Source organism: Triticum aestivum, chromosome 1A (genome assembly GCF_018294505.1).
Source record: "Triticum aestivum cultivar Chinese Spring chromosome 1A, IWGSC CS RefSeq v2.1, whole genome shotgun sequence".
NCBI lineage: Eukaryota > Viridiplantae > Streptophyta > Magnoliopsida > Poales > Poaceae > Triticum > Triticum aestivum.
The window spans coordinates 575,333,329-575,351,162 of record NC_057794.1 but is presented as its reverse complement, the minus strand read 5'-3'; the positions used below and the strand labels follow the sequence as shown (position 1 = coordinate 575,351,162).

Sequence of the window (17,834 nt, the reverse complement as noted above, 5' to 3'; positions counted from 1 at the left end):
ATCAAGATAGTGATTGACGAAATACAACGACCACCATCGGCATCAATCATCTCTTGACAACACAAGGGCTATGATAAATGTTCTAAAAAAACAACGACTTCAGGAAGGGAGTGGGGTGCAAATGCTGCCACCGTTGGATCCAACCAACCACTGAAGACCAGATTGTGTGCTTTCACCCTGAATATTTAGTCCGGGCAAATCTCAAGCAAAGCATTCAACAAGGTAACCAACTAGGGTCAGACATGGAATTTTCATCCCGAAGCTCAAGACTGGTACTCGAGAAACACCATCAAATCAGAGTCATCATGTGTTGTCGTCTCCACTTTCCGTGATCCAGCATGCCACACGAGTGATGATCATGCACGCACAAGCAGCCAGTGGTCGTACAAATTCGTGTTGTTTACAGTTGAGCTAATTGTGTGGCCAGCCAAACGACCGCACATCTATAAAAGCACTACGATCAGGGATAATCCGTACATTGGCTACAAACTCACCGGCGACCATCACACACTTGCCAATATTAGGGAAGAGCTAGCCAGAGGCAGGAACCAAACCAAGAGCAAAAAATAGGCAAGGTCGTCCATTGACTCCCTCAAGTCCTGCTCCATCGATCACATGCATGCATGCACATGGGGGCGCTAGATCTCCTCTGGCTAGCTACCACCATCCCAAACTCTTCTCTTCCACACGCGTACGTACAAGGGGAGGAAAAAGGAAGGAGGACGCACGTACGAACGAGTCGATTATCTATAGGAGTCGTCCATCGATCGAGAAACCAAGATCAAGCCGGCCGGCGGATCGATCTCGTTGAATAAATGGAGAGGAGCAAAGGCTGCCTCTCCCTGCTGCTCCTCGCGGCCGTGGTGGCGTCCCTCGTCGCCGGCTCGTCGGCGGGCATCTACCACATCGTCGGCGCCGGCAAGGGCTGGCAGATGGCCCCCAACCGGACCTACTACGGGGAATGGGCCCGCACCCGGAACATCAGCGTGGGCGACAAGCTCAGTGAGTCTAGCTATCATCAATTCCTATATATATTTTCCCCTTCTTCTCCGGCTCCGGCGGGCGCCAATCGATCCTTGACGCCGGCCGTCGCATCGCATGCGCGCAGTGTTCCTGTACCGGAGCGGGGTGTACAACATCGTGGAGGTGCCGAGCCGGGACCTGTTCGACGGGTGCAGCATGCGCAACATCACCAACCGGTACCAGAACGGGCCCACCATCATCGAGCTCATCCCGCCCGCCGGCCCGCGCTACTACTTCTGCGGCGTCGGCAAGCACTGCGAGGAGGGCCAGAAGCTCAAGATCTACGTCGCCCCCTTCGCGCCCTCGCGCACGCAGAACGACGACCAGGCCGAAGAGCCCGACGACGACGGCGACGTCATCTCCGGCTCGCCCGCCCCCGCCGCAGTGCCGCTGCTCGCCCTCGCCGCCTGCTTGCTGGCGCTTTCGCTCCTGCTGCTGATGTAAACTTGATCCATCAACGTCAACGATCTGCAATCATATATGTGTGCAAAAAAGTTAAAAAATACACGTGTGCATGCATGCAAGCTACGGTTTTTTATACTACTCGGCACGTACGTTCGTACGCCCGGCCCGATCAGAACCCAACCAGCGCGCACCATATGTTTTTTTTTCTTTGAACATAAAACAAGCTCATACACTCACTTCTATAAATTCACATACGGACACCCTATTCCTATACTATATAGTACTACTCCCTTCGTTCCTTTATGTAAGGTATATTATTTTCGGCAATAACCAAGGCACATAATTATAAACATGTTAGAATGAAATTATCCATGGCAAATTGGCTAGTTAGCGGCAAGTAAAACAGTTAGTCCAGAGATATTTTTCTTCTTTTGTTATAAGGAGAGATACAAACAATCAGAAGAGAGACACTTTTCTCTTTTCTAAAGGTCTAACAAGGGAATTATCACGAATTAGAAGAAATGCATCTTACATTCTGAAATTTTATCAAAAAACAATAAAAAAACTAACGTCCACACATGTGGGCGTTTGCATCTCGCCCACACGCATGGATCAACGTTCATTTATGTTTGCACGAATCTTGACATGTTCTGCCAGATTTTTATGCCACATAGGACTGGGCTGGTGTGTGGGCATTCATCTGGTCGTCCACATGTATGTTTGCACGAACTGATATGTTAGCGTTTAGCAGTTCGCCCACACGCCAGTTTTCACGCACGCAAAGGGGCTGGTGTGTGGCGTTTATCAGTTCGGCCACACGCCTGTCTCCTCTCCCACACCCAAAGTTGTTAGTTGCCATGTGTTTTGCAGGGTACATGACAACTGCCCTAATGTGCTTGTAAGCAGAGATGGCAACTCTCTCTTTACCTGAACATGTTATTTTGCCATGTCTTTTTGTAGTGCTACATGGCAACTGCTTAGTGTTAGTGGGTGGCAACTTCTAAAAATACCACCGTCGCTCACACGCATGTCTCCTCTCCCACACCCAAAGCTGTCAGTTGCCATGTGTTTTGCAGGATACATGGCAACTGCCCTAGTGTGCTTGTAAGCAGATTGCAACTCTCTCTTTACCCGAACATGTTATTTTGCCATGTCTTTTTATAATGCTACATGGCAACTGCCTAGTGTTAGTAGGTGGCAACTCCTAAATTTTTTAAATCATGGCAACTATAGTAGACCAGACCATACATGGCAACAACTGAAGTTGTCCAAAAATGGCATCTGGCACTTGACCTAAGATGGCAACTGCAGTTGGGCAACCATGGCAACTGTAGTTTAGCAACATGGCAACTGTAGTTAAACGAGGATCCCAACCATGGCAACTGCGGGAACGTGTGGTGACTGTCATGCGGGGCGTGCGGGACCGTGAGGTAGAAGGCCGGACGTACGGGCGTCTGAGCGTTATTTATTTTGCCCACACGTAGGCGTGTGGAAGGGACCACGAGACAAAAGACCAGGCATGTGGGCATTACTTGTTTTGTCCACACATAGATATGTGGACCGGTTCTCTTAGATACCACACGAAACGTGTGACCAGGTCTCTTAGCACCCACACGTGTGGGCATTATCGGGACAACAACAAATACACCTTATAAAGAAATGGAGGGAGTATAAAAAGCAAGTTACAGGTTGGAACATGAGTCCAAGTAACGAAACGGCACATAGGCACGCACGGCTCAATTAGAAGTTCAGAAGCCAATCAGCGCGGAGTCCCTCGCCTCGCTCTCAACCGTGTCCTGATAACGTTTGAAGGATTTCATTAAACGTTTGAAGGATGATGCGGGAAATTGGATAGAGGACCAGAACCAAATTAAGATGCATGCGACGTCTTATTTTTTCTCTTTGTTCACTTCGGGTGTCCTGGAGCCCGACCAAGAGGTGATAAATAAAGTGCAACCGAGGGTTTCAGATGCAATGAATGAAGACCTTAATAAACCATATACGTGTGAGGAAGTGAAAAAAGCAATGTATAGCATCGGTGATCTTAAGGCGCCTGGCCCGGACGGGTTGCACGCGGTATTTTATAAGAGGTTTTGGCACATTATTGAAGAAGATTTAACTGACGAAGTTTTGTTGGCAGTGAACACGAGGAAAATCCCAGAGGGCTGGAATAATACTACCATCGTACTGATCCCGAAGGTGGTGAGCCCTGAGGTGATCACAGAATTCAGGCCTATCAGCTTATGTAATGTTGTTTACAAGGTAATCTCTAAGCTTTTGGCCAACAGGCTCAAGTTTCTCATGTCAGAAATAATTTCTCCAAACCAAAGTGCTTTTGTCCCGGGACGGTTGATCACGGACAACTTCTTGGTGGCTTTTGAATCTTATCATGCAATCAAAAAGAAGATAAAAGGAAAATATGGAGTTTGTGCGGTCAAACTTGACATGCACAAAGCATACGATAGGGTCGAGTGGGTGTTCCTAGAGAAGGTACTCCTCCGCTTGGGTTTTTCTGTGGCTTGGGTGACACTTATTATGGAGTGTGTGCGGTCTGTTAAATACCAGGTGCGAGTGAATAATTCCCTTTCAGATTATTTTGTGCCTACTAGGGGGCTCCGACAAGGAGATCCGCTATCACCCTATTTGTTTTTACTATGTGCTGAGGGTCTTTCAAGCCTACTGATGCACGAGGAGGAGAATGGAAATTTGTTGGGGGTTAAGGTGTGCAGGGATGCGCCGGCAGTGTCCCACCTTTTGTTCGCTGATGACTCACTCGTCCTCATGAGGGCGGACGCCACCAATGCAGCGAGTCTCCGCCGCACACTTGATGATTATTGTGCAGCTTCCGGCCAGCTGGTAAGTGAAGCAAAATCTAGTATCTTCTTCAGCCCTTGCACACCAGTGGAGACTAGGGCCGAAGTTTGCACGATCCTGAATATTATGGTGGAGGCAATAACAGATAAATATTTGGGTTTACCCCCAATTGTGGGGGTGGATAGAACAGATTGTTTTCAACACCTTGTGGATAGAGTTCTTAGCCGGATTAGAGGATGGAAGGAAAAACTACTTTCTTTTGGGGGAAAGGAAATCCTATTGAAAGCCGTCGTGCAGGCTATACCGTCATATGCAATGTCAGTCTTCAAGCTTCCCAAACAAGTGTGCAATGGGATAACTACTACTATGTCCCAATACTGGTGGGGAGATGAGGATGAGAAGAAGCATATGCATTGGTTTGCGTGGTGGAAGATGTGTGTCCCGAAGAGAAATGGTGGCATGGGGTTCAGAGATCTACACTGTTTTAACTTGGCACTGTTGGCCAAACAATGCTGGAGACTAATAGCTGAACCGGAATCACTATGTGCTAGAGTACTCAGAGCTAAGTACTTTCCAGATGGGGACATCCTAAATTGCAGCCTCAAAAAAGGGAGTTCATACACTTGGCAGAGCTTATGGAGTGGTATCCAAACTTTCAAAAAAGGGTACATTTTGAGGGTGGGAGACGGCACCCAAATCAGCATATGGGATGACCCGTGGGTTCCTAGCAGCCCAAACAGAAGAGTTATGACAAGGAGAGGTAATATAATCATCACCAATGTTTCTGAGCTTATTAACTTGGAGAGTAGAGAATGGGACGAACAACTAATCAGAGATATATTCTGGCCCGTTGATGCTCAAAGAATTCTGAACATACCCCTTGCCTTGGGTATGATGGAGGATTTCGTTTCATGGAATTATAACCGGACAGGGATATTCACGGTTAAGACCGCCTATTATATGGAGTGGGATCACCAGCATGGACGAAAGTTGAGGAGAACCAATTCTATGATCTCCGCAAGTACTAGTCCTATATGGAGAATTCTTTGGAAATTGCGAGTCCCAGCCAAAGTGAAAATTCACTATTGGAGGGCACTATATGGTGCAATACCCTGTCGGGGCATTATGGCTAATCGGCATATGATTACTAACTCACAGTGCCCTATTTGCGGTCTGGATTGTGAGAGTATCAGCCATGCCTTCTTCAAGTGTCAACGTGTTCAAGTTGTCTGGTGTGCACCGGGCATGGCAAACAAGATCAACGAGCTTTGCTCCCTCGAAAGGGAAGGTGCGGCAGTGTTGGCTGACCTACTTCTAACTCCTAATGTACCGGCACCGCTGCTTCCGAGTGTTAACTGTAAAGAGTTAATCGCAACGACAGTTTGGTACCTGTGGTGGGAGCGGAGGAAGTTTACGCATGGTGAACAGCTACAGGATCCTACACGATCAGCACAAGCGATTTCGACGCTGTCCAAGAACTTCTCAAGAGCAAAGAAAAAGGGTCCAGTCCAGATTGTGAGACATGGATGGACCAAGCCAAGTGAGGGATTTGTAAAACTCAACGTAGATGCCTCCTTTTCTAAGGACACTGGTTCAGGGGGTTCAGGTGCAATCTTACGTGATGCTTCTGGATCCTTCATTGCAGCATCATGTAGCGACATTCGGTTCGTTGAGGACGCGGCGACGGCGGAAGCCCGAGGGCTCCGAGACGGCCTCATTCTGGCAAACGACATGGGCTGCAACAAACTGGTGATTGAGGCCGATTGTATGGAAGTGATCCAAGTGATGCAATCTGGAGGCAACTCGCTTGGACCGGCAGCAGCTATTTATGAGGAGTGCGCTTTTATTTGTCGTAATTTTGCTTCAGTTAGTTTTCAACACGGCCCTAGGGAAGCCAATATGGCGGCTGATATGTTGGCTACTATGTCGGAGGACTCGCGAACCATTGTATGGCAGTCCGAGCCTCCGGGTTTTTTGTTAGACATTTTGTCAGAAGATGTAGCCTTTTTTGCTCATGAAATATAAACCGCCATGATGGCATCTCCCTCAAAAAAAAAACCGTGTCCTACACCGTGCGTGACGTGAGGATGGACGAAACGGCGCTCCCGAAGGACGCCGCCCGGGAGATCCTTGTGCGCGTGGAGGACGCCGCTTCCCTCTTTCGTTGCGCCACGACCTGCAAGCAGTGGCGCGAACTCGTGGCCTCCTCCTCGTGAGCCTCAACGGTTGGATCTCCGCCGGGCCCATCCCCATACAGCTGGCCGTCTGCGATCCTCTTAACGGCACATGCGACGTGCTCCCTCCTCTCATGAGCAACAAGTGCACACTCGCACTAGCTTGTTAGGGCATCTCCAGCCGTTCGGCCCTCCAGGGCGCCTAAATAGAGTGGTCTGGGGACGTCCTGGCGCTAGTTCGGCCTCTGGGGGCGACCTAACTCCCAGTCACGCCCCCAAGCGCCGGCCCCAGGATGCAGGAATTTAAAACTTGGTCGTTCCCGCCTTCAAAAGACGCCACAAATCCGGCGATCGGACGTAGTCTGGCGTTACAAAAAACAGAGCGTCGCACGCCGCAAGTTCGCGTGCATGATTCACTTGGCGGGGTCGGCTCCAGGCGTTGGCGGAGTCGGCGTGCTCGGGCTCGGCGGTGTCGGAGCTGCTTCGGTGCTGGGCTGTGTCGGCGCGGCTTCAGCACTGCTGGGCGGCGACGTAGAGGCGTTGTTCGGGCTTGGCGTCCGTGTGGTCGTGGGCGCGGGAGCTTGAGTCGTCGGCGTCGTCAGCGTTGCCGTCCGCATTTGATTCAGGATGAGGCCGCGCTCCGCCATGTACCACGCCCTGAGCTCCTCGTCGTCGCTCTGGAGCATGTCCGCCCCGCCCATCAGAAAAGCCATGTCGGTGTTCCTCTTCTTCGCGGCGACGTTCGTCCGGAGCAGGTCGAGCTTGATGGTGCTGTTCTTCATCAGCGACGACCACTGCGCCTCGGTCTTCTCTTCACGTAGGACGGCCCGGGTCTGGGCGTCGGCGAGGCAATGCTCGATGGACTCCTGCACTCGCACGGTTGCCGCGTCGGCGTTTTTCCCCTTCTTTGCCAATTTGTGGCCGTCCGGCCGCCCCTCACTCGCGCCCGGAGTCGTACAGTGTAACTTACAGCGTACAGTGCAAGTATCACTCAAAACCAAACTAAATACAGTCAAACTCTAAGGCAAATTGCACAACAATCTAGGCAAATTACATAGAAAAGGCACATGAATTACACTGCCAAAACAGAACATAGTATAGTGTCAATATAGGGTATATTGCAGTGAAAGTAGCACATGGATTACAGTGGGGAATTCAGAGGTAAGTTACAAAAGTAAATCTAGGGGTATTACAGCGTAAATCTGGACAAATTACAGTGTAACTTACAGAGTACAGTGCGAGTATCACTCAAAATACAGTGTAAAAACAAGTGTAAATATATGAAACTCTGAGGCAAATTACACATTAAACCGGGCAAATTGTAGTGTTTCGGGGTATATTACAGCGTAAATCTAGGGTATATTACACTGCAAATCCCATTGTAGAGTAAATATTTGGTATTACAATGTAATTCAAACAATTAAATACCACTATTAAAAGAAAAAAACTGATACACAACAACCAGCTACCTCCTTACAACTACAACGAAAATACAAATACTGCACCGCAAATACAGCAGTGGACGACTCAAATATAGATCATAATCACAATAACTGCAGCACAACAATACAAAGAATATATAACAAGAATGAGCCTGAAATTAAAATAAAAAAACAGAAATTATGGAAAGGATGACGGTTACACTGTAATTATAGGAGAATTTACACTGTAATTAGGAGGAATTTTATACTGTAATTACATATAAGAAGCATCAGGGCTACACTAAAAATTATGGGGAAACTTACACTATAATTATGGGAAGATTATACTGTAGTTACATATAAGTAGCATGAGAATTACACTGTAATTATGGGACAAATTACACTATGATTACAGTGTAAATTACACTCTAATACACTGTAAATACAAAAAATAATCATGGGTATTACACTGAAAATATGGGCTAAATTACACTATAATTCTAGGGTATATTACACTGAAAAATACACTCAAAATATGGGATAAAATACATATAATTCCGGGGTATATTACACTGAAAATACATCAAAAGTTTCTGAGCTTACACTAAAATACATCAGCACTACAGGGCTAGTAGACACAAATTCAGTAGGATGATCTAACACTGACAAAATAAGGGAAACACCTACTGAACCAATACAGGGCTAAAAAACACATGTGGATTATAGTGAAATACACCCAGTGAAATGCACCAGAAAACCATATAGACACAGGAATAAAGCAGAGCTGACTCATTGAATCTGATACACTGAGAAAACCCTAAACTAGGGAAACTAAACACCTGCATCTAAACTACCAGCGGGTAACTGAACAAATTCAAGAACTACAACAGCAACATGAACCAATACAGAGACCACTTACTACTAAGCAGGAAACTGAACACATCAGAAACCATAGTTGAGCAGGTAACTAAATCAAAAAGCGGCTACATCTACATAGAAGGGCAAACAAATTTAGACGAAGGATACACCAATAGCATCTACATCTACATCGCATGAGCCATCAGAATCAAACTACATCTAACAACAAAAAAGCAGGCGGAACAGACATCCAGCCACCAGCCTAGCAGAAAAGAAATCAACAGGGGACTCGAATCCACTGCTATATCCATGCACCTACAACTACCATCTGCAACAAAAACACGAGGGATATTCACCGCTACAACTACAGCCTCACCTACTTATACATCTACAGCGAAGGAAACAAATCAAGCACTGGACTGGGGAGAACTTCAACGAGGGAAGGGTGAGACGACCAAAACCATCAGATGACCTTGAACAACCACCTACCAGCGCCTATACCCAAAGGCCTAGAACTAATAGAAGAAATCATGGCGGACTACAAAGAACAATAAAACCTACAACAACACGACAACAACTCACCTAAATCTGGAAGCTACAGCTACACTGGCACAACACAAGCCAAATCCCACGGGGGAGGGAGAAAGACAAGAACGACAAACCGTGGCAACCAAGGATCGAAGAGAAAGGGGGGAGAATGCAAGATCTACCGGTGGGATATCTCGAAATCAACATGAATAGAAGGAATCGCCTCCTCGAGCTCTCTCCTCTCAGCCTTATCGAAACAAAGGCGCCCAAATGAAAAGGGGAAAAGGCACCCAAAATTCAAAAAGGACAAAAACCAAACAGTACTGGGTCGGGGCAGTGGTGAACGGGCTGAGGCAGAAACAAAAGCGCGCCCGACAAAGAAAACGAACCCGAAAACCACAGGACCCAGCGCGAATCTTTGCGCGAGAACGGACGGAGATAGATTTGAATGACAACGAATTGGAAAACACTCGACTACAAAATAGCAAATCCGTAAAGTTATTCTCATAAAACAAGAAATAGGAAATCTCCTAATTCTGTACAGAAACTTGCAAAAAATACATACTCTACAAAGAAGATTCAAAATAATAACGAGAATGAAATTTCCCTCCGTATTAAAATATAAGATGTTTTTCTAGTCTAGTTTATCCTACAGAGACATCTTATATTTGGGTACAGAGGTAGTAATTGACAATGAATATATTATGGACGTGTCTAGCGGACGGCCGTTGGCCCGCTAGCACTCCCGAGCGGCCGCCAGGAAAGGAAAGAATCGGTCCCCCCGGTCCCATAAAAGGAAATCTCTCCCCCGGTAGCAACACATGCGCGCCAAGCCAACAAATCACGCGCCCAACGCGGTACCCAGGCAATCATGTGCCCTTCCCTCCTCTCCCGAAGCTCTTATGTCCACTGGCCACCAACGTTTTCTTCCCCACGCCCTTACCTGCTCCCACCTTCTTCTTTCCTAGAAAACAAATGGTTTCCTTGGTCTAGATCTCCATCACCAAAGCTACTATGGTAGATGAATCAAAGTGAACTAACAACAGATCTGGAACAATTTGCCATGAAAAAAAGGGGAAAGAGTAAGGACAGATCAGAATGTACCGGGTAGCACCAGCAAGGGTGAAAGAAGAGGTCATCATTTTCTCCTCCTGTTTAGACCCCCTCCTTGACTTCCCCCTCACCAAATTTCTCTTTACAAAAATAGCTTCTCCATTGTTGAAGAGAGCATAAACAGAGATAAAAAAGGGGAGCTCTTGTACCTGTGCAATTTTAACTGATTTTTTTGCAACTACATCATGGGACAAGCTAGCATTTGAAGCATTGTGTGCAACAAAATGCAGAAACTGTGCAATTATATAGGAGAGAGCACATAGATAGTCTTATATCACACATAATGCAGAAGAACTGATGTCCATGTAGCAAAAAAAGGAAAAAAATAAAGAGAAAAGTATGTTGTAGGTACTGTGAAGCATAACTACGAACTAGACAAAAATCTATTCTGCATGTGTTTTCTTCCTTTGATCTTTCCACACAATAGTATATGTGACTTTGCAGCTGAGAATTATGGGCAAAAATTTACAGCAGCTCCCCCACCCCCTAACCTGCACATGATGCAAAAAAGAAGCCAAAACTAGAAAATTAGATGCATGTAAACACATGAGGATGCCACCTAATGAATGGTTCTTGTGCAACTAAAGGAGTTGAATGCCAACTCATGTGACATTGTTGTGCAATTATTAAAAAAAAGTTGGGAATTCTCCTTAATTGTTCTTGTGCAACTAAAATAGTTGAGGATGCCAACTCATGTGACATTGTCGTGGGACTATAAAAAAAGTTGGGAATGCCAACTCCTGATTGGTTCTTGTGCAACTAAAATAGTTGAGGATGCCAACTCATGTAATATTGTTGTGGGACTATTTGAAAACTCAAGGCCGCCGACTCCCAAATGGTTCTAGTGCAACTATGAAAGTTGAGGATGCCAACTCGTATGATACTGTTGTGCAACTATTTAAAAAGTTGAGGATACCCAGTCCTAATTGATTGTTGTGCAACTAAAAGTTCAGGATGCATCTATAGAAGTTGAGGATACCTCTCCTTGTAGGAGCTGCATCTCCTTCTACAACCATTTTTGGTCTGTGAAAAAATCAAACAAAAAAATTAGTCAAAGCAACCCAATGCATAGAAGAAAAATGAGGAAAAACAATTTTTATATAAAAAATGCCATGAGGTAAGCAACTCAAGATAACTTTTCAAAGCACACCTATAAAACAAAAAAAGAATGTGTGCAACTTGATGCACTGTATGGCCAACTAGGCACACATGAGTGTGCACTAAAAAAATCAGCATACACTAACATGATTTAGACACTGGAGCCAAAACTAAACTAGCCGTCAACCGTGCAACTAGATATCCCTTACCTGTGCAACTGCGTAAGTGTGGCTAAGCCAACTAGGATATGTACTGTTCTGATTTGCAAACTCCTGTACAAACGCATACCCTTGACAACAGGGCACACATGAGTGTGCAATCAAAAACACCACACACACACTGCATGAACATGATTTACATAGTGTATCCATCTGAATACCATCGATTGTGCAACTGGTTAGGCCTCATTGTGCAACTTCAATAGTTGGCTAGCCAACTGAGATTGTATATGTGTCATCCAACTACGTTTGCGTTCCTGTGCAACTATTACAACAAACTAGCCAATTGGTTACTTGTATGCATCCAACTTACAAGAAAACAGAGAAACCACACGGATGCACTTACGAGAAAAAGAGAGGTACATAATGCAATGAAGCTCTACAAAGAGTATTATGTTTAACGAGACAATTGCAGTGTAGGCAAGAATAGATGGATCAAAATAGGATCCTGATCCATATCAATAGTGACAAAATTAGAACAGTTCACCGTGAAAATCCTACTCAAACCCACCATTAAAATCCTAATCGTCGTAAAAACCCACCATAATCCTAATCACCGTAGCTCCTATTGAGCAAGATGCCGAAACGTAGTTGTGCAGTTGCCACCACCTTTAACTACCCATTACCATGTGAGATATACAACTAAAAACTTGCATATATAATGCATTACTAAAGTTGCATCATTTAGTAGTAGAGTTGCACCATATAGCACCAAAAATTGGCCGACTACCTTCCTGTGAAACTTGTGAAGTCTCTCTGTGCAACTATATATAATTAAGTGTGCAAACTATTCTACCTCTGGTGAAACTTGTAATACCTCTCTGTGCAACTAACCATGCCAAATTTAGCATTGCATATCACTCAATACAAAAAAGAGGCATCGAACTGGATCGATCTCTACCTCCTATGAGAGCTACCATAACGACAAATGTAGTCTAAGCGAGAAATAGATGGATCAACTTCCATCAACTACAGATCCGTGAGTTTGAAAAGTTGGATCGTAAATCATACAAACAATGACAAAAAATCTTGAGAACTTCACTTGTTTTTATATCCTTACATCACTACCAAAACAACCTTGGATCTGTTCATCTAAGAACATTTTCAGTTCATTAGTTTCTTATTTGTTATGATGTAACCCAATGAATGTTCAAATCAATGTTGGAGTAAGAGAAACACTACCAAATCAATCAGCCAGCTGGATTGATTACTCCATGTATCAGCACTGTGCTAATTAAGCATCCAAGGGAAAACAACTCCAAGGTCCAAGCAACAGGCAACACATGCATATCCTTCTATCACGAGAGCCCAATCTGAATTGCAAGTAGCCAAGTACTACTGTACTAGTAAGTAGAAGCAGACCTCGTATGATGGCGTTGACCCGAGATTGGATCTGGTAGGGGAGGGAGCAGCGTGACGATTGGGGAGGATGCCGTGGTGTGCTGGCCGTCGTTCTTGGCCACACCGCACATGCCGCCCTGGACACCAGCCAGTCCATCGTCCTTGGCCCCACCATCCACATCAGCAACATCGACTATGGGGAGGAAGTGGAGGAGAAGGGCGACGCCATATGAAGAAGGGCAGGAGAGAGGTGGCGCCATGGGGAGGAAGGGGAAGGGTAGGGCAGCGCCATGGGGAGGAAGGGGAAGGGTAGGGCAGCGCCATGGGGAGGAAGGGGAAGAGTAGGGCGGCGCCATGGGGAGGAAGGGGAAGAGAGGCGCGGCACGGGAGAAGCGGCGGGGGCGCTGCGGTGGAGAAATTGGTCGAGAAAAGGGACGAGAGGATAAGGGTGTGTCGCGTGGCAAGTCTCTCCCCCGACCAGGTAGCACCTGCAAGTGGTACTCGCGACAACACTAGCGAGATCGTGCGGCTAGGAGCCGGCCGCTCGTTCTATCGAAATAATGCGCGTGCACTTTTAAGGATTTGGAATATATTATTAATCAGTAAGCTTTTTCCTTGAAAAGAATAGGAATGGCATCTTTTTTCAAGCACAGAAAAAAGGAAGGGGGAAAAAGGTCTTATATTTGGGTACAGAGGTAGTAATTGACAATGAATATATTATTAATTAGCAAGCTTTTTCCTTCAAAAGAATAGGGAATGGCATCTTTTTCAAGCACAGAAAAAATGATACGAAAAAGAGGTCCCACCGAGACTTGAACTCGGGTTACTGGATTCAGAGTCCAATGTCCTAACCACTAGACCATGGGACCATTTGTTGATTCGATTTCACAATTACACTATTCATTATGTTCGGAGTGGGTCACGTTGTATATGGAAAATCGAACAAACTGTCAAGGGCTAATCACTGCCCGCCGTGATGTGGTGCTGCTGACTTGGGACTGGACTGGATGCTTAGCCACTTGTAGCTAATCAGTCGAAGAGCTGTCTAGCTAGCTGCACGATGGGTTTAACCGCTTTGTCGCTAAGTACTATGTTCTTCCGATAACAAAGTAGACAAAGCAAATGACAACACAAATTAAAGATGCAAGTTTGCTGTAAAAGCAGAAAGAAAGTCTCTCTGGTCTGGCCTTGTAGCTCAAATGTAGGTGACCAGTGCGCAGTAGGGGGAGCCAGGAGGGGAGGTCCAATGGAATTACATCAAAGTAAGCCTAATTCCTGATTTTCCAAATATTCCGAGCCCCAGGAATCACTAGTTCATTGAAGAGATGGCCATTCCACATAGAGACAGCAAAAATAATCATGTCATAAAGGTCAAGGGCTGGGAGGCAGCTCAAGTTTAATTAGTTCCAACAAAAAGCACTAAACAAGAAGTGGAAAAACAAATGGTCATGGTTCTCCTCTTCTTCGGTGTTTCTTTTTGCGGGGAAAAATGAGTTTTATTTCATATTGATAGAGTTATCGAGAGGCAAAAAGATCCTTGATATATGGTCGTCCTAGGTGCACCCACACAGTCGTCGTACACTCTATACGACTATAATTTATCAAGCGGTCGGCAACTCTATTCTGATCCATATTCAATTTTTGGGGAATAAACTCCATGTCTGTCATCGACGCCTTAATTTCGGGAACGATATGTTCATAGGCAGAACGATCTAATCCATCTCCTGTTAGATAGAACAATGCCACACTGGAGTCAGATTGGACGATGACTTGGAAGATTTGAGTGTCGTATATCAAGAGCCATCCCTTGCATGATTGCATGTACCTCCACTTCCAGTGCATCGTTTGAAAATAAACCTATATGCTGCGAAAATAACCGATCCATCAAGTTGCCAGAGAATCACCCCTACCGCCATATTGAATTCATACTCCAACTAACTCATCCAAAAGTCCCCCTCACGTCTAGGCTATTTTAGTCCTTAGACGTGGGATCGATGTAGGCCACATAATCGTTATATTTAATACTGCGTTGGCAGGGTCTTGAACTTAAGACCTCTTGGCTTGAATACCATATTGAATTCATGCTCCAATCAACTCATCCAAAAGTCTGAACTAATAGAGGAAGGCGGGCAATATATTTCAATACACCGCGTCCAGACTCCACTAAGTAGGATCTAACTACTAACAAAGCAATGTAGTCAGTAGCAGGAGGTGGCCAAAGCCTAGGAACAGGTGTAACTCCCACTTCAGGCCAATAGCCGGCATTTTACGATTAACTATTTCCTCGATGCTATACTTCCTAGCATCACCAATAGACTTCATATAGCTCTAAAAAAAATCAATCGTATTAGCTATGGGGGGAACCTCTTCAACAGCGTTGTAAAGAAGGCAAGAGAAATCAATGACAATGTTGTAGCGTTTATATCGAAGCATATTTCTGGTATCGGGGTGGTCCAGAAAAGAAGCCACGCAAAGACTGTGTGCTTCATAGTAGACTTTTTTTTTTTTGAATTTTCACCGGGGGAGGAGGGGGAGCTCCTCCACCACCTGAATTATATTCATTTGCCTATAAGGCTTTGCAGCCTTTTTGCAAGATGGGTTCAAATGAACCAGAATTACAGGGGGACACGGAAGAAGAGATAAAGCAAAAACAGAATACTCCAAACATACAAACAGGGGAGAACAAAGAGGGAAGACACATCCCAGCACAACACAAAGCACCACCAATGTGATCGAACGGCATTGGCCAGCCGACCAAGCCAAGACACTGCACCATCGACGCAATCGAAAGGCTTCACGCATCCGAGAGTGCACAACGCCACAACACCACCTGTGCCGGGGGTGCATTCGAAAGGTCACGCGAGGCCGAGACGACGCCACGGCGCCTATGTGCCATAGGCGAAGTCAGCATCGCCAAGCAAACAAGACCATGACACTGCACCGTCGACGCAATCGAAAGGCTCCGCGCATCCGAGACTGCACAACGCCGCGACACCACCTGTGCCGTGGGGCACATTCGAAAGGTCACGCGAGGCCGAGACAGCGCCACGGCACCTGTGCGCCACCGCCGCTGTCGCTTGGCATCACCTAGCAGAGAACACACTCAGGAGTGCAGGAGCAAGAACACGAGAAGAACACCCCCGAAGAAGAGCTCAAACCACCGTCGACCCCAACCCGGCCGCACCACCAGCATCCAACCGCCAACACAAACACCTCAACGCGGCCAAAGGCATGGCCGAGCCAAGATCACGAAGACAGAGCACCACCTCTCCACTGCTAACGCCCACACGGACCGCCAACGGGACCACCTCAAGCCACTGGTCACCCTAGCCAAGGCAAGCTCAAAGACGAAGCCCCAAGTGAGAGTGTGACGTTGAGCGCCACCATCGCCCGATCCGGGAGACCCAAGATCCAAAGTTTCCTCCGGAGCAATTTAGGAGGGAAGACGAACACCAGCAGCACAACGCCTTCAACAAGGATACGGCGCCCACAGGCACCGCCGTCGTTGGCTCCAACCGAAACCGGAGCCCGGCTTTACGCCGGCAGTGTCACGACCCCCAACCTGCAGCCTGCTAGCCAAACCAACACACCAGCAAGAGCACTCGCAGCCTGACCACGGAACAGAGGCCGCCGCACCATGCGAAGCCTCCAGATCGGGAGAGCGAGCAGAGCTCGATCTAAGAGGCAGCGAGAGCTGCACCTGCATCACGCCGAGTCCGCCGCACACCTCGTGCGTAGAAGCCCAGCGCACTCACCCCACCCATCCCGAGGTCCAGCTCACCGGAGAGAGCAGGAATCGGCAGATCCGTCGCAGAAGACAGCAGACGCCCAGGCCCGCCGCGGCCGTCCAAGCCGAGGCAGATGGCTCCGCCGCAGCCCCACGCCGCCCTCACGGCCGGGGGAACGACCAGCCGCCACGAACGCCGTGAGGCACCGCAGGCAGCGGCCCAACCCGCCAGATTGGGAGGCAAAGCGCATCGCGCGGGCCAAAGATGGCCGGAGCACAGGACGCCCACCCCCCGCCGCAAGCACCGCCGCCCTCCCACCGCCACGGAGCACGAACGGCGCGCGCGGAGGAGCGCCGCGCCGCTGCTGCCGCACGAGTCCCCGCTCGCAGCCGGGCCGCTCCGGCGCGCCAGAGCCCCGCCGCCGCCGGATCCGCGCGGGGCTTTGCCCGGCGGAGGCTAACGGGCGGCGGCGAGGAGGGGGGAAGCAGGGGGGGGGGGGCGGCCGCTGTGGTGGCGAGATGCGCCGCCGCCCGAGTCGCCCTGGGGAGGACGACGCGGGGGCCAGGATCCTTCATAGTAGACTTGGTTCTGCAAATGGCTTGAAGGTAGGAAGGGTGAAAACATGCCAAAAATGAAAGCTATAAATTTACTAGGAAGGTATCTCATATATCCCTAGACAGATATCCAAGTATCAGTGGCTAAAGGGTCCACCTGAGTATTCAAAAGTCACTCTGACAAGAGAATGAGCTCTGCACTGGCTTTGGAAGTTAGAGGTAGCATGAAATGGGCTGCCGGCTCAAGGTTTCCCGCAAAAAATTTGCACTAAAGTATCGGCATGGGTAGCAAAAGAAAATAGCCGAACAACTGAAATCTTGAACAAGAGTTTGAACACACCACACATCTTTCTATAGGAGAATCGTATCCCCAATACCAACAACACAGGTGGTGACACCCAATAGACATACTTGAGGGAGAAAATGTCACGCCATCAAAAAGAAGCCCAAGGTGGTTGAGCATGTGGGGCGTCTTGCATGTAGTACTTGTTCCAAAGGAACCAAACCCACGGGGTGTCATGCTTATGAAGGAATTTGTGTATGACCTTAAGTAACAAAC

The 17,834-nt window shown here is 47.4% G+C and overlaps 1 protein-coding gene and 1 non-coding gene across 2 annotated transcripts; one reads left to right on the top strand and one right to left on the bottom strand.

Annotated features, from left to right (window-relative positions):
- The first annotated feature begins 506 nt into the window (after positions 1–506).
- LOC123182026 (cucumber peeling cupredoxin) lies at positions 507–1,502 on the top strand. Its single transcript, XM_044594472.1, has 2 exons — positions 507–1,002; positions 1,109–1,502. The coding sequence occupies exons 1-2, from the start codon at positions 816–818 to the stop codon at positions 1,465–1,467; spliced, it is 546 nt and encodes a 181-aa protein (XP_044450407.1). The 5' UTR covers positions 507–815; the 3' UTR covers positions 1,468–1,502.
- A 12,288-nt stretch (positions 1,503–13,790) lies between these two features.
- On the bottom strand, positions 13,791–13,862 carry TRNAQ-CUG (transfer RNA glutamine (anticodon CUG)). Its single transcript has one exon. It is a non-coding gene; the product is annotated as a tRNA-Gln (tRNA).
- Positions 13,863–17,834: the final 3,972 nt, after the last annotated feature.

What these genes read in the sequence shown, in the direction of transcription:
- LOC123182026 (XM_044594472.1), top strand. Translation starts at nt 816, where the DNA reads ATGGAGAGGAGCAAAGGCTGCCTCTCCCTGCTGCTCCTCGCGGCCGTG. An exon ending in CAGCGTGGGCGACAAGCTCA is followed by an intron (nt 1,003 to 1,108) that starts GTGAGTCTAGCT and finishes GCATGCGCGCAG; the next exon opens with TGTTCCTGTACCGGAGCGGG.